Genomic DNA, 16186 nt, shown 5'->3' on the forward strand with positions numbered 1-16186 from the left:
AATAGAAAAAAAAGAAGATACCTGCGAAGAAAAGAAGCCTTTGCTCAAAACTTCCCTGGAGAAGTTCAGCCTCCATCTGTTCATATTTTCAGAGATTTCAGCAGCCCAGCTGTTTCAGCACCAAGGAAACCCACTAAAGGCAGCATCTGAATAAACACTGTAACTTGCACTTGTGCCATGTACTAAACAGGCTGATTTTAATGAACTGATCACTCTTCAGCTAGAGAAACTTGTTAGTAAAATCAGCTGATTTAGCACATGGGTGGAGCAAATACACGGTTAGGGCTTTGGCTTGTTGGACCTGGTTCTCTGCTAGATAGCAAACCAAATTATGAGATAAAAAAAACAAAAACAAATCAAATGCTAAACCATTGTGAGAAGGGCTATCAATCTCTAATCTCAGCCTCATTTAAACAAACAGATGACATTCACTTGGCCTCCCAGGCCTCCGAAAGTTTGACCTTAACTGAACAAACTGCATGCACACACAAAACTAAACTTGGTTGGGGTAGTTTGCTGAACATCTCTGCCAAACAGCAGACAGGCAGATGGACAGATAGCGCCACTGAAACACACCTTCCTTCCTCACCAGTCTTGCTCTTCTCTATAAATACAACGAGGTGGCCTATCACTGGCAGGTTGATGCAATATTCAGCAGCCTTATTGCTAATGTCTGCGTCACACTGTCTCCACTGAGGGAACTGTGTGTGTGTGTGTGTGTGTGTGTGTGAGAGAGAGAGAGAGAGAGAGAGAGAGAGAGAGAGAGAGAGAGAGAGAGAGAGAGAGAGAGAGAGAGAGAGAGAGAGAGAGAGAGAGAGAGAGAGAGAGAGAGAGAGAGAGAGAGAGAGAGAGAGAGAGAGAGAGAGAGAGAGAGAGTTAAGGGCTATGGAATGAACGTAGTCAAGTCAATGAGGGGAATTCACAACTACTATAGAAGTACCTGTGTGTGTGTGTGTGTGTGTGTGTGTGTGTGTGTGTGTGAGAGAGAGAGAGAGAGAGAGAGAGAGAGAGAGAGAGAGAGAGAGAGAGAGAGAGAAAGAGAGCGAGTGAATGAATGTAGTCAATGAGGGGAACTCACTACAGAAGTTCCTGTGTGTGTGTGTGTGTGTGTGTGTGTGTGTGTGTGTGTGTGTGTGTGTGTGTGTGTGTGTGTGTGTGTGTGTGTGTGTGTGTGTTTGTGAATGAGAACAACAGCTAGAGAGCGAGACTGTGTGTGTGTGTGTGTGTGTGTGTGTGTGTGTGTGTGTGTGTGTGTGTGTGTGTGTGTGTGTGTTTGTGAATGAGAACAACAGCTAGAGAGCGAGACTGTGTGTGTGTGTGTGTGTGTGTGTGTGTGTGTGTGTTTGTGAATGAGAACAACAGCTAGAGAGCGAGACTGTGTGTGTGTGAGCCTCAGGTGTGGCTGTTTTATGTGTGACTTCGTCCTCTGCCAGAGCAGGTGTTTGAGAAGACAGAGGGGGAGAACCAGGCAGTAAACACCATTAGGCCGTTCTGGCACAAGGCAGCCTCTATTTAATGACGCTATTTTCACACCGTGAAATGTCCTACAGAAGTTTATGACATGTCATCGATGCATGAGACTAATCGGGGACTTGTTGAACTTTCTCCCTCTCCTTTCAATCTCTGTCTTTCCCTCACCATCAAACTCTCAGATTGCCAAGGTGATACTGGAAAAGTAAGTTGTGTGTTTTGCAGCAACAGCCTTCTGTAGTTACGTGACCCTGTTGAAGAGACTTGAATGTGTCTATTTGCCATGCAATTGGGTAATGTAGCAGGCAGACATGAGCGTCTTGTAGGTTGTTCAACCTTATATTGTGCCAGATTTGTGGGCACATTTCTAGCCACTCCGGACAATCACTGTTGGTGCAAAATGGTGCAATGAATCGCAAAAAAGTAATTGGATGTCAGATTTATTTGCACATTTTTCAGACTGTCTAGTTACCTAATAAAATCTAAATTTCTCCACAAGGTAAACCCTAACGATTAGTCATTTTTTGGGCTAAAATGAATGCAAACAATTAATGGCAAATATTATTTGGACCGCATCTGGGAAATGACTTTTCATAGTCTTGCGTAATTTACCAGAGCTTTTGAACCGAGTTAGCTTAATAGGAAATGTTGAAGTCTTTTGAAGTGGCAAGAACAACTCGGGGCTTCTGGGTAGCGTAGCAGCCTATTCCATTGCTGGATGTGGGTATGTGTCCTGGTCGCTGCACTAGCGTGGAAGCGTGACCCTTCCACATGCAACGACCCCCTGGGGAAGCTCTTCACTGTCGGGTGAAAAGAAGTGGCTGGCGACTCCACATGTATTGGAGGAGGCATGTGGTAGTCGGCAGACCTCCCCGGATCCAGCAGAGGGGGTGGCGCAGCGACCAGGACGGCTCAGAAGAGTGGGGTAATTGGCCGGATACAATTGGGGAGGGAAAAAAAAGACTCACACTGCTTTGAAATCAGGAGCTGTAAATGGATGCTGCATCACGGCAAACAGGAATGACACTTGCAACCTTAAATGCATGAAATTAATAGTTGGGATAAGTGACACAAGTCAAAATCAATGAAGAATCTCAAAGCTGATCTGTAGACGAACTATTTCTAGCAAAATAAATGGCAAAACTTCTCCAAACGGAGGGTCCACAGATTAGTTTGCCCTGTATTGTACTGTATTGCACTGTACTGCACTGTACTGTGCAGTCTTCATGTTACATTGCATCGCTTTGTGTGTGATGTGCACTTACCAGTGTTTTGCACACAGTAACTAGGCTAGCACTCTTCCTGCTCATTACTAATTCATGATGTACCTGATTAACCAGCCTCCTGTTACTTGTCCATTAAAGAAATTGAACAATCTGCCCTGGTCTGCATCACTGGCTAACCTCATGAGGAAGAGCCGAGGTGACTTACTCTATGAGTGTGCATGTGTGCATGTGATCTGACTGGCTGCCATCACCTGTCTGTAATATCTTGCTTACCAGAGACATTTGGGGTATTCAGATTGATGTTTAAGCAGCATGGACTTAAATTGAGCCCCAGTGCAAGCCCTGATTTTGTGTTTGTGTTCGAGCGCACCGCTTTGCATGGGTACATGAAACTTTTTCCACTTATACAACAACACACTTTTAGTGAAACGAGCAAAGATCCATCTATATGTTTGAATGTCTGTGTGTCAGTGAGTGTGTATTTATTGCTGATTGCAGGATTTCGGTGGACACACAAATGGCATCTTTTGGAATAACAATCCCACTTAAAAGTTACAGCAAAGGCATTCTGGATCCTAATCTCTTTCACCTCAGAGATTTCCCAGCCACAGAATAATAAACTAATGATGCACCTAGCTCACTAACTTCTCATACACAAATCCTTGACAAAAACCCCATCTTAATATTTAATTCTTAAGTGTGTGTGTGTGTGTGTGTGTGTGTGTGTGTGTGTGTGTGTGTGGGGACAGAATCACAGCCACAGCCAAAGCATCCAAGATGGAGCATCCAGAACTGGGTTATGAGAGCATGAGCCACTTCACCATCCACACCGATGATGTCACCACCATGCTCAGAAACATTGACTTCTGCTTAGGTATGGTGTCAGGCAAAGCGGAGCATCTCTGTATGGGTAGCCTAGTTTAGAAAAGTCAATATGGGGGGGGGGTAGATATTGTACCATGTAAGCTCAGGTATGATCGTGTATCCTTTTTTTTTGGATTTCCCCCCCTTTTTCTCCCCAATTGTACCTGGCCAATTACCCCACTCTTCGAGCCATCTCGGTCACTGCTCCACCCCCTCTGCTAATCCGGGGAGGATGCAGACTACCACATGCCTCCTCCAATACATGTGGAGTCGCCAGCCACTTCTTTTCACCTGACAGTGAGGTGCTTCACCAGGGGGATGTAGCGTGTGGGAGGATCACACTATTCCCCCCAGTTCCCCCTCCCCCCCAACAGGCACCCCAACCCACCAGAGGAGGCGCTAGTGCAGCAACCAGGACACATACCCACATCTGGCTTCCCACCCGCAGACACAGCCAATTATGTCTGTAGGGATGCCCGACCAAGCCGGAGGCAACAAGGGGATTCGAACCGCCAATCCCCGTGTTGGTAGGCAACAGAATATATCGCCATGGCACCTGGACATGATCGCATATCCTTGATTCAAATTTGGCCTTGGGGACCTTTTCTGTACATCTTCCCCTACTCTCTTCACCCTGTGTTTCCTGTATATCTCCACTTCCTGTTGAATAAAGGCTATATAACTGCCACAATATAGCTTTAGGAAAGTCAATATGAGTTAGCAGAGGAGAGCAGAGTCAAGTCGAGGTGGTGTGGAGGCTTAGACTGTCAGTACATGGCACATGAGAGACAGAGTCCTGCAGATTTCAGGCACGACTGCATAAAGCATGATTTATGAAGGTAGGTAGAATGGAAACACTTCACCTTTTATTTTATTAACTCTCAGGTTCTGTTCACCAATCAGCAATGCATGTTCTGTTTGCTGGTCACATTGATCCCGGCCATCTTTGGATTTTATACTAATACAATTGTAAAAATGTAATTAAAATACCTGATACATCTTATCTTCGTCTCAATTATTGGGTCACTTTGACCCTAAAACGACACTAAGACTAAGATAGCTAAGCGACTCTGTGGAGACATGCGAATAGAGTATAACAAGTTTTACATCACTGAGGATTTCCGAATAAGCGACCGTTAGGGCAGTTATGCGTCTGCAGAAGAGCTGTAAGGACAGATACAAACAGCCAGTTTGTTGACCAGCTGTCTTTAAATCACAATATCCAACGGAGTGGAGAGACTGAGCTGGTCCATCCCATAGCTGAACGGTTCAGTCAACTGAAGTAGTCCGCTCTTCTGTTGGGTTAGTTCAACATCTATTAAATATCACGTTGTTGAGGGGGGGGGGTTCCCCACACAGGCTGCACCAAGACACACTAGATGAGTTTTGTTTTTTCATTGATTGAAATTGTGGTGCATGATTATAGTTTATGAAATCTGGTAGTAGGTTAATAAGGCCACTCTATTCGACATTGTATTCTTAAAAGGAATTGTATTTTTTGGGGGGGGATTTCCCCCCCTTTTTTCTCCCCAATTATACCTGGCCAATTACCCCACTCTTCCGAGCCGTCCCGGTCGCTGCTCCACCTCCTCTGCGGATCCAGGGAGGGCTGCAGACTACCACATGCCTGCTCCGATACATGTGGAGTCTCCAGCCACTTCTTTTCACCTGACAGTGAGGAGTTTCAGCAGGGGGACATAGTGCGTGGGAGGATCATGCTATTCCCCCAGTTCCCCCTCCCCCCTGAACAGGCGCCCCGACTGACCAGAGGCGCTAGTGCAGTGACCAGGACACATACCCTCACCCGGTTCCCACCCGCAGACGCGGACAATTGTGTCTGTAGGGACGCCCAACCAAGCCGGCGGTAACACGGAGATTTGAACCGGCGATCTCTGTGTTGGTAGGCAACAGAATAGACTGCTATGCTACCTGGACACCGCATGTCTTTTTGATGGTGGGAGGAAACTGGAGCACCCGGAAGAAACCCACACAGACGCAGGGAGAACATGCAAACTCCACACAGAAAGGACCTGGGACGGCCTGGGGTTCGAACCCAGGACCTCCTCGCTGTGAGGCAACAGTGCAAAAGACTGGGCCACTGTATCTCAATAAAGCTAGCCAGCCATCACTGGGAGGATGCCAATTCATTTCTTAAGTCTCTATTCAAACACAATCAACTTGCTCTATTCTACCTTTCTAAATAAACCTCCCTCTCTCTCTCTCTCTCTCTCTCTCTCTCTCTCTCTCTCTCTCTCTCTGTCTCTCTCTGTCTCTCTCTGTGTATGTGTATGTGTATGTGTGTGGGGTCAACTACGTTTAGGGGACGACCTGGAGGAGGATCTGGAAGAGGGGGGAGAAGAGCCTGGGTCTTTGGCCAGGGCCGAATCTGACTACCGCCCAATGTACTAGACCAAAGAGACCCATCAGGTAATGAGCTTGGCATTTCCTGCCCATATCAGACCCTTTCTCTATGACAGAGAGCTTCACAAAAAGTGATGAATTCAACGTTACCACGTAAACGCATGATAATCGTATTTCACAGTGGTGCCGTGCATCATTGCAGGTTCAGTCTTCTATCTCACAGCTTAAGATTTTATATTTACTTTTTAAATCCATAGCAGACCACGTTACAACCATAAAATCAGGATTCTGTACACGTGTTTGTTTATTAATTTGATTATTAATTTTCTAACAGATTGAAGGCGACTTATCATTCAGCTGAACCGGAAGGTTCTGTCCCTCCCCTGGCCATGGTCACGTTATACCAGAGAGTTTTGTATCGTGATTGTTTGTGCGTTTAGGTGCTGATGTACAGGATGGAGGCAACAAAGACATACAGAGACAGAAAAGAGCATCACGGTGTGTGGGAGGTTATAAATGTGATAGAACGAGCATATGGGTGCATTAAAAACTAAGAGTGAGAGAGAACCAGATACATGGCCAACACCTCCCTGTTGACATGTACTGATAAACTGATGGGGGGGGGGGTTCTTGGGCACAGCTTTGTAGGGGTGTCTTTGATTTTGGTTAAGAGGGCGTCATCCTCTCCACATCATCACATCATATATTCAGCTCTTTCAACACTCAATCCCAGCTCACACTGACTCATCATGTTGGAAAGCAAGTGAACAAAACAGCTTGTGTTGTGTCCAGGAATGTGCAAGCATGTGCGTGCACACACACACACACACACACACACACACACACACACACACACACACACACAGATGCAGATGCACGCACATGCACATGCACACACACACACACATGCACATGCACACATACAGACAGACTCAGTTCTGCACACTCTAAATTTTCTGTATTCACACAAGGAAGGAAACATTATCGGTCGGTTGTTCACAAACAAGTGAACTGATCGCTCACTCTCTAAATAAAAAAATTTAAGTGTGTGAATGTATGTGTGGGTTAGCTAGCTAGCTAGCTAGCTGGATGGATGGATAGATAGATAGATAGATAGATAGATAGATAGATAGATAGATAGATAGATAGATAGATAGATAGATAGATAGATAGATAGATAGATAGATAGATAGATAGATGGATGGATAGATACATGGATAGATAGATGGATGAATAGATCTACAATGACAATTTATCAAATGTATATACAGCTTATGCGCCTAATTTACAGACAATGGTTCATCTGCCTTTTGTTTTATTACTTTTGTGGATGAGTGTATTTGATAGTGTAATGTGCACTTTTTACAAACATATTGCTTTTGATTCAAAAGCAATATGTTTTTGTGTCAAGACCTAGTTTAGCCTCTTATGCAAATGGATGTTGGGGTTCTCCAAATGAAACTGTGATTGTTTTTATTTTAGATACTCTTGTCGGTCTGTTCCCTCAAAGCAAATAATTTTTCTGGTAAAAGACTCCTGTGGCACAGATTTTTATTTTCTGCGAGTTTAGATTCAATTTACTTCACATGAATGCCATGCATTTTGGCTTCAGAAATTTACACGCTTACCCCCGCAAATGCCATGACACAATACAGAGAAATCTGTGAAATCTTCTAACAAGACCAATTATGTAAACGACAGCAGAGAGGAGGATCCCTTCTGCCGCTCATAATGAAGGGGACAGAGTCACTGTGTATTCATGTAATTTCAGTGAAAGGCAATGATAACAGCATCTTCCTCCTCTCTGTTGTGTGGCGTAGGGACAATTGGAAATGTACACGTAGGCCAAGTGGCTGCAGACACTTGGATGGTTGCCAACATGTGGGACGATGACACCGATCTTATGATATCCATATCTATTGATCTTTGTTCAGGGTCTCTCCAGTCCTGGGAAAATGGAGGGGGGGAGGACATAGCAGGACAGATTTTCCATAATCCTTCTGTGTACAGTACGGATGTTAAAAGCGTTTGTCCACCGTCATCCCACCAACTGATGAATCTCTATTCAGTTACCACAGACATGACAAAACGGAGGAGACAATAGAGAAATTTACATATAAATGTATATCTTGTATCTAAAAATTTGCATTCAACTATATCATCTTGTCAGTCCTCCCTCCCTCATCAGCCTGGATGTAATAAGAGTGGGTAGCCCAGGTTTTTCCTGCCCACGTTTCTGCCTTTTGTGCTGTAAAAAGCTTGTGTATTGAACGTGTGTACATATAAATATATATCAACTTATGTATAGCTCAGTAGAGATGTGATGTGTCGCTACACCTCGTAGTGCTTTGTGGGAGGAGAAGAGGAAAGATTTGTGCATGTACGCCTTTTCAATTAGGATTAAAACCCCTCATATAGCTTTGTACCACAATACCTTCTGAGGCGTCCAATAAAGCATCTACACTTCATGCAGTGTGTCCACCTGATGTTTCTGGAAGAGAGAGACAGTATGGGCTTCCATGGAACAAAAGTCACTCTCACACACACACACACACACACACACACACACACACACACACACACACACACACACACACCTGCCCAGTGAGGGGTGTCCGGGTAGTATAGTGGTCTATTCCGCTGCCTACCAACATGGGGATCACCAGTTCAAATCCCCGTGTTACCTCGGGCTTGGTCGGGCATCCCTACAGACACAATTGGCCATGTCTGCAGGTGGGAAGCCGGATGTGGGTATGTGCCGTGGTCGCTGCACTAGCCCCTTCTCTGGTCGGTCGGGGCGCCTGTTCGAGGGGGAAGGGAACTGGGGGGAATAGTGTGATCCTCCCATGTGCTATGTCCCCCTGGCGAAACTCCTCACTGTCAGGTGAAAAGAAGTGGCTGGCGACTCCACATGTACCGGAGGAAGCATGTGGTGGTCTGCAGCCCTCCCTGGATCGGCAGAGGGGGTGGAGCAGTGACCAGGACGGCTCAGAAGAGTGGGGTATTTGGCTGGATAAAATTGGGGGGGGGGGTGTAATCCAGAAAAAAAACAGCTGCCCAGTGAAACCAGTTTCCGGCAGATGGTGACTAAGCAGCTCAATCTCCAAAAGTTGTCAAATTGCAAGTTGTCCCCATTATGTTGTCCATCCCGTGGATATTCACACCAAAGACCTACTTTGATTTAATTCTTTCAGTTAAATCTTCTTTGCTGTAACTTTTATAACATGTTTTGTTCAACTTTAAATCTGAGCGGAGTCTCTGTGTGTTATATCATACCCTGTCTATTAAAGAAAGGAAAGCTAAACTGGCTGCAAATAGACATGAGTCAAATAAACCATGGACACACTCATTTGCAAGGCTGGATTAGTACCCCCAGGGGCCCCTGGGCACTGAAGCTCATACCCCCCCCACACACACACACACACGACACCCACCCCACACCCCAGCCATTAAACCCCACCTGCCTATACAGTTCAACAGACCAAGTACTGCCACTTCACTCATAAATCACAAGGCAAAGAAACAATGAACTAAATCATCCCAAAGCAGTGTATGACAATATTTGTGTTCATGGAAAACCACCCAAGCAGACAGCACACCAGTTATTACTGATGCATAATAATGTGACTGACTAGGAACAGGCTTGCAACAATACCATCCTAAGGTATTCACACAGCACAGCTGAATGCAGGTTTCAAAATAAGGCTCACTAAGTGAGCTGGGCAACTTCACATAGAACTGCAAAAAACAACATATAATGAACTTGACAAAAGGACTCCAATACAATGGCATCACACCACAGTGATGCAATACACGTTATGCAAACAGCATATCGCAGCGAATTAGGGGGGCAGCCCGGGAACCGCCGCCACGCGAACCCGTATCTCCCACACCACAGGCGACAACGTTACTTATCCATACACGTTACACTACCCCCCTCAGCATATCAGGTCCCTCACGCCCTGGACGCATGCGCTTCCGAGGATCTCACGGTCTCACCATTCCACTTATGACACCAATGCAACGAACTCAGGGGGGCGACCGAGAACCGCCACAGCCGGGACGCGAACTCGTGTATTCCGCACCGCGGGCGACAACGTTAACCAGTCGACTAAAGGGTCCGACCCGTTAGCCAAGGTCTAACGTGTCTACTTATCCGTGCACATTATACTATCAAATAAACTCATCAACAAAATATACAGTAACACACGATAACAACAGATAATACTGCTCAGTGCACAGACAACATAATCAAATGGTTCTTACATTGAGAAGTTCTTCTTTCTTGATTTCTTTCTTTGCAAACTCTGCGATCAAGTCCTCAAAATCTAGCTCCCTCGCAAGCTCAGACTCGACGGCCATCAAAGAGCGCGCTGAAAGTCTTCTGACTCGTGGTTGTTCTGAGTCCATTTTTTATCAGTTTCAGTTATGAAAATGTCCTCTCTCTGTTAGAAGACTAGACTAATACTTTATGTCTATCTCTGCGCAGATGAAGTTGATTATTAAACCGTTATAAAGAATGGTACTGACTACCGAACTTCTGCTGGAGGGAAAAATGCAGCCTTCGTTTATTCGGTAGTTTTGGGAGAAGAAGAAAAATGAACAGCGTCTCAGTGACGTAATCAATCCGCGCATGCAAGCGCAACACCGCCCACTTGTGGACAAACAAAGTCGTAAACAAAATAATAGTACACAGTAACACATAGTCATACAAATACACTGGTGTCATATCTCAACACTCCCACTTATGAATCATGTGCTTACTGTATACCTTTTCATATTCATAGAACAAATGAAAAGAAACTTGGTATAACCCATACCACTCACATTTCACACACCAAACATTGCCTTAGCAAATGTCTTCAGTTTTACCTTGGATGTGGGCTTCGTCATTACATCCGCAACCATTTCGTCTGTAGGGCAATACACCAATGACATCCTTTCCTTTGACTCTTTGGAGTACACACAATGGTCTGATTGGTTTTGTGTAAAACAGTAAGTTCCAATTGCGACCAGACTGCTTGAGGCCGTAGATTGACTTCTCTAGTTTACACACTAGTTTTTCTCCCTTCTCAATATAACCCTCAGGTTGTTCTATGTATATGTCATAGTCTATGGGGGCATGACGATAGGCCGTCTTTACATCCATCTGGTGTAAAATCAAGTCATATTGAGCCGCCTTCTGTAGAAGCACTCGAACACTTGTTAGGTTGGCTGTCAGCGAAAATGTCTCCCCATAATCCACCCCAGCTCTCTGGCTATATCCCTTTGCTACAAATCTAGCCTTGTACTTGTCGTGTCCATCTATATCTGTCTTTATCACATACACCCACCTTCCTCCCACTGTTTTCTTGCCCTCTGGCAATTTCGTAAGGGTGAATGTCTTGTTGTCTCTTAGAGACTCCATTTCCTCGTCCATTGCCCTGGACCACTTTTCTGATTCTGGCGATTCCATGGCCTCTTTAAAGGTCAGAGGGACACCGCACATTGCCCTGTATGCATAATCTATAGTAGTGAGTGAGCTGTCATCACTGTCACCCTGACTATAGTCAATCAGGTATCTCGGAGGGTTGCGTTCCCTTTGGGGGTACCTCCCACTGGCTGAGGCTTGTGATGTCACCCTTGGGTGCTCCTCGTCATCATCCTCGGGTGCTGACTGTGTACCGTCAGTCTGTACATTTTTCTGTACTCTAGGCTGAGTTGCAGCTGTCTCAACAGACTTTCTCTCTCTTACCCAGTCTTCTGGGTGCAGACCTGGTGTCTGAGTCTCATTTTCACTAGTTGCCTTGTGTACAAATTTAACTAGTCTGTGTTTCTGTACTTTCTCTTGGTCAGGGTAGTAGACTAGGTAGGCCGGGCTGTTCTTGTCATGTCCTACAAAACGCCCCCTCTCACATCTAGAATCTAACTTTCCCTTGTCCTGCTGGTAAGCATAGCATTCTGTCCCGAACTTTTGCATTCTAGCCATGTTGCACTTTTTTCCTGTCATTGCCGTGTATGGCGTAGTGCCTGTGTGCTTGTTGAAGCATCTGTTTCTGGTGTGGGCTGCCTCCTGTACAGCATAATGCCAGAGGCTCTTTGGCAGACCACTATCTATTAGCATACACCTTGCCATCTCGAATAGTGTGCGTCCTTCTCTCTCTGCAACGCCATTTTGATGGGGAGAGTATGGGCAGGACGTCTCATGTCTTATTTTGTTCCGTCTCAACAGGGTTTGAAACTCTTTGCCTGTAAACTCAGTTCCATTATCCGACCTTATGCATTTCACTGTCCCATAGGGAGCTACATCTGCCAGAAATTTCTCGGTCGCTTGCACTGTGTCACTCTTTGTTTTTAAGAAATAAACACACACAGCCCCTGTGCACACATCTGTAAATGATTGCATGTACCTGAAACCATTAATGGACTCGTTTACCACAGGACCGGCTAAATCAGTGTTTACCAACTCCAGTGGTGTCTTGGCTTTGTCTGTAGATTTCCTGTTCCTGTTTTGGGTAAACTTCCCTTCTATGCATACTGCACACTCTTTGTCAGGTTTACACACTTTACCCTTTATATGCATACCATCAGTGATATCCTGTAGCTTTATGATATCGTCATAGTTGCAGTGGCCCATTATCTCATGCCAAGTTTCTATATCATGGCTCACATGGCACTTTTCAACAACACATTCAGTTTGCAAATAGTACATTTTCCCCTGTACAAAAATGTCAAACCTGGTACCATCCGGTGACATCAGGGCACCTCTGCCCTCTTCGAAGAACACACTGGCTCCGTGTGCTGTCGCAGACTTCACAGAGAAGAGCTCTTGGGGGTACGATGGAATATATAGTGCGTTCCGCAGTGTCACTCTACACCGTCGCCCCTCACTGTCGAGCAGACATACCATAGCATCTCCCCTGCCCTGCACCACACCAAAGGTGCGCTTACCGTCCGCCAGCTCCATGCAGTGTTTCTCTGGCTCGAACGAGCTGTCAAAGCTCTTGAACTTCTTCTTATCATTGACTATGTGGGAAGAAGCCCCACAGTCCACAATCATTCCTGGTTTGAACTGTTGCCGTCGTCCTGGTCCTGCTGAGCTGGTCTCTCCAGCCTGCACTCTGAAGATGTAGTTCTCTTCTTCCGCAGTATTCCCCGGTCCCTGACCTCGACCTGCTCCGTGACCACCGCCGCCGCCACCTTGCTCGCGTGCACATCTGGCTCCATCAGCGCGGTCCTTCTTCTTGCACACTTTGTCCGTGTGACCCTTGACCCGGCAGAAGCTGCACCACACGCTGCGTGAACAGTCCGTTTTCCGATGGCCTTTGTCGCCAGCACACCGTTTGATCATCTTCTCCCTCACAGCGTTTCACTGGCTTTTTCTTAGGCGCTGCGTGGGCCTTCATCACCCTCTCGGACGTCTCGTCCGATGCTGTAGCATTAGCTACATCTTCTGCCGCCTCAAAGTTTCTCAATTTGGCCTTAAATTGTCCCAATGTCAACTCACTGTCGCCATGTGTCACCATTAGAGTGAATGGCTTATATCTCTCAGGTAACCCCCTCATCACCATGGCCATCATTAGTCCCTCACTCGGTGCTTCTCCCGCCCCTTTGAGAGCCGTAATTATTTGTTCAGCTCGGATAATGTATTCGGTTATCGTCTCATTATCAGCTTTCTTTAGCCCAGTCAATGTTACATACAGAGTGACAATCCGGGGTCTGCCCTTACCAATGTAATGTTCCCGCAACACCCGTAGACTCTCTCTACCGTTGTTCTTCGTTTCTCTGAAGATCAGTCCCAAGCGTGTGTTGTCCAATAAAGGCGCCAATGCGCAGTAGGCGTCCGCGTTCCGCTCCTCGTCTAGGGCCTGCTCTTCTGCTGTCAAAGGTCCCACGGGCTCGGTAAGAATGGTGGTTTTCAGCCCCACACCATGCATGCAACAGAGCATTCGCTCTTCCCATACTTCATACTCATCGGCCTGTCCGTTGAATGTGGGCCACCTGCTCTTCTTTCGCTCCATCTCCCTAGGTAGCGTTAGCTTAGCTTAGCGTTCCGTTAGCTTCCCGATAGCCTCTCTCGATGCTAACTAGCTTCACACTTGCTAACTTGCTACTCCGTGCTAACCTGCGCACATCCCGCCATCCGAGGTTATCACACTTCGTGTACTTCTTTTATCAAACTACTAAATAATCCAACGTTATCTGGGCCCATAACCTGTTAGAAGACTAGACTAATACTTTATGTCTATCTCTGCGCAGATGAAGTGGATTATTAAACCGTTATAAAGAATGGTACTGACTACCGAACTTCTGCTGGAGGGAAAAATGCAGCCTTCGTTTATTCGGTAGTTTTGGGAGAAGAAGAAAAATGAACAGCGTCTCAGTGACGTAATCAATCCGCGCCTGCAAGCGCAACACCGCCCACTTGTGGACAAACAAAGTCGTAAACAAAATAATAGTACACAGTAACACATAGTCATACAAATACACTGGTGTCATATCTCAACACTCTCCCTCGCAGTTGGATACAGGCAGTGCGAGAAAAAGCCCGGGCGCAACAGAAACGTTAGGGATCGTCTGGGGGTCCATTCCTCTGGAGTTCATGCTAGACACTTGGCGGCCCGATTCTGAAAGGCCGAAACCCCTTTCCTCGGAATTTCCTCCCGGACCTTCTCTGTAATCGACCCGCACAATGCCGGGTCTTCACAAATTGCGGGACCTGCCACTGCAAATGAGCTTGAAGTAACGTTACTTTCCACGGTTTGGTCATCCCCGTCTTCGCCCTTTCTTCTCCCGTCTGTCCGTCGTCTTGCCTATCTTGCTGTACCCCTAGCAGGGGCAGTGTGTCGCTGCTGGAGCTAAACACTTCCGGGCTAACGTTTTCGTTGCTAGCTAGCTGAGGCTGTGCATCGCGGCAACCGACGGTAGCCGCTTCCCCGCTATCGTTACCACTTGCTAGCTCGACATCCTCCATCGGAATGCCCTCTTCTTCACTTTGTTTAGTGGGGCGGGACATTTTTTTAATAGTGGCCGCTTCTTTCACTTCCTTTACCTTTCTTTTTTTTCTATTGGCAGCCCCGCTGGGCTTTTGGTTAACGCCGTCCATTTTCTGCTGCTTGGCAATTTCTCCCGCACACTACACGACCTAACTGATCGTGGGTCAGGTAAAAATTAACTCCACTGTTTTTAACCTTGACTTGGTTTAAGAAAAACTGATCTTGAATCTGTGCAATGTAAGCCACCTGCTCTCTATGCCCACCCACCTTGACCGTTAGCCAGTCTGTACAGTGATCCTCTTGCTCACCTGTCACCACTTGCCCAGCCATCTCGCCAATATAATAATCCATCGCGAGATCTCATTTTCTTGGAAACAACTTTTATTGAATTCTGATTGGATGATTATCAAGAGAGAGGTCAAGCTTTGTGCCATATGTGGGGAAAAAACCCGCATATACCCACCCCCCCTCGAGGGCCCTTTTACGCTTAGGGGCCCATATGGTAGATCTGGCGTAGCTCAGATGCATGTTATTTTGGATGTGTGTGTGTGTGTGTGCGTTTCTTTACTTTAAAGGTGCAATCTGCAATTGTTGCATGTAGCGGCTGTCCGCCTCACTTCTGCCCTGTTTTGGTCAGACTTCGTAAACGCTGTTTGTGGGTGAGAAAACCAGACAGTGCCGCATGTCGCTTTCTTTCTTTTCAGTAACGGAAAGTCGTTTCCATTCCTCAAACAAATTCACAGTTTTAACCCCCGGATGGCGAGACGTCATGATTCGGGTTGCGAGTAGATCGACTGCGTTGTCGCAGTACTCCACATAGCTATGGAGGTGCATGCCATCATGGATTGTACCTTAAACTACACGCGTCTTTGGCTTGAGCAAACATGTCATGACTGGAGGGATTAATGAACTCCTTCAAAGCCCATTTTGCAATGTAAAGAACCTGAAAATAATGTCCGTTTCTTGCAAAATCGACAAAAATCAGACCGTAGAGCTGTGTTTATTTGACGATAGATAAAAACCGATGTTATTGTACCATTTAGGTCTCTCCTGGCTTGACATCATTGTTACTCATTTAGTTGCTCTCTTGTTTTAAGTATGGGGACACTTCTTCTGTGTCATTCACTTTGATCTACTAAATGATGTGCAATGGTATTCATAGTGCATAAAATAGAGTGATGAAACGAACCATGTAACACACACACACACACACACACACACACACACACACACACACACACACACACACACACACACACACACACACACAGGGAGGGTGATAAGGCAGCA

General features: G+C 46.1%; 1 protein-coding gene across 1 annotated transcript in view; it reads left to right on the top strand.

Annotated features, from left to right (window-relative positions):
• Positions 1-5969, top strand: part of trim54 (tripartite motif containing 54) — a 33572-nt gene extending 27603 nt beyond the window's left edge. The window contains exons 6-8 of the mRNA XM_056294199.1: positions 1653-1675; positions 3446-3570; positions 5881-5969. Coding sequence (XP_056150174.1) covers positions 1653-1675; positions 3446-3570; positions 5881-5969 — 237 coding nt within the window. The remainder of the gene's footprint in view (positions 1-1652; positions 1676-3445; positions 3571-5880) is intronic.
• Positions 5970-16186: the final 10217 nt, after the last annotated feature.

The sequence above is a fragment of the Lampris incognitus genome, chromosome 15, assembly GCF_029633865.1.
Source record: "Lampris incognitus isolate fLamInc1 chromosome 15, fLamInc1.hap2, whole genome shotgun sequence".
NCBI lineage: Eukaryota > Metazoa > Chordata > Actinopteri > Lampriformes > Lampridae > Lampris > Lampris incognitus.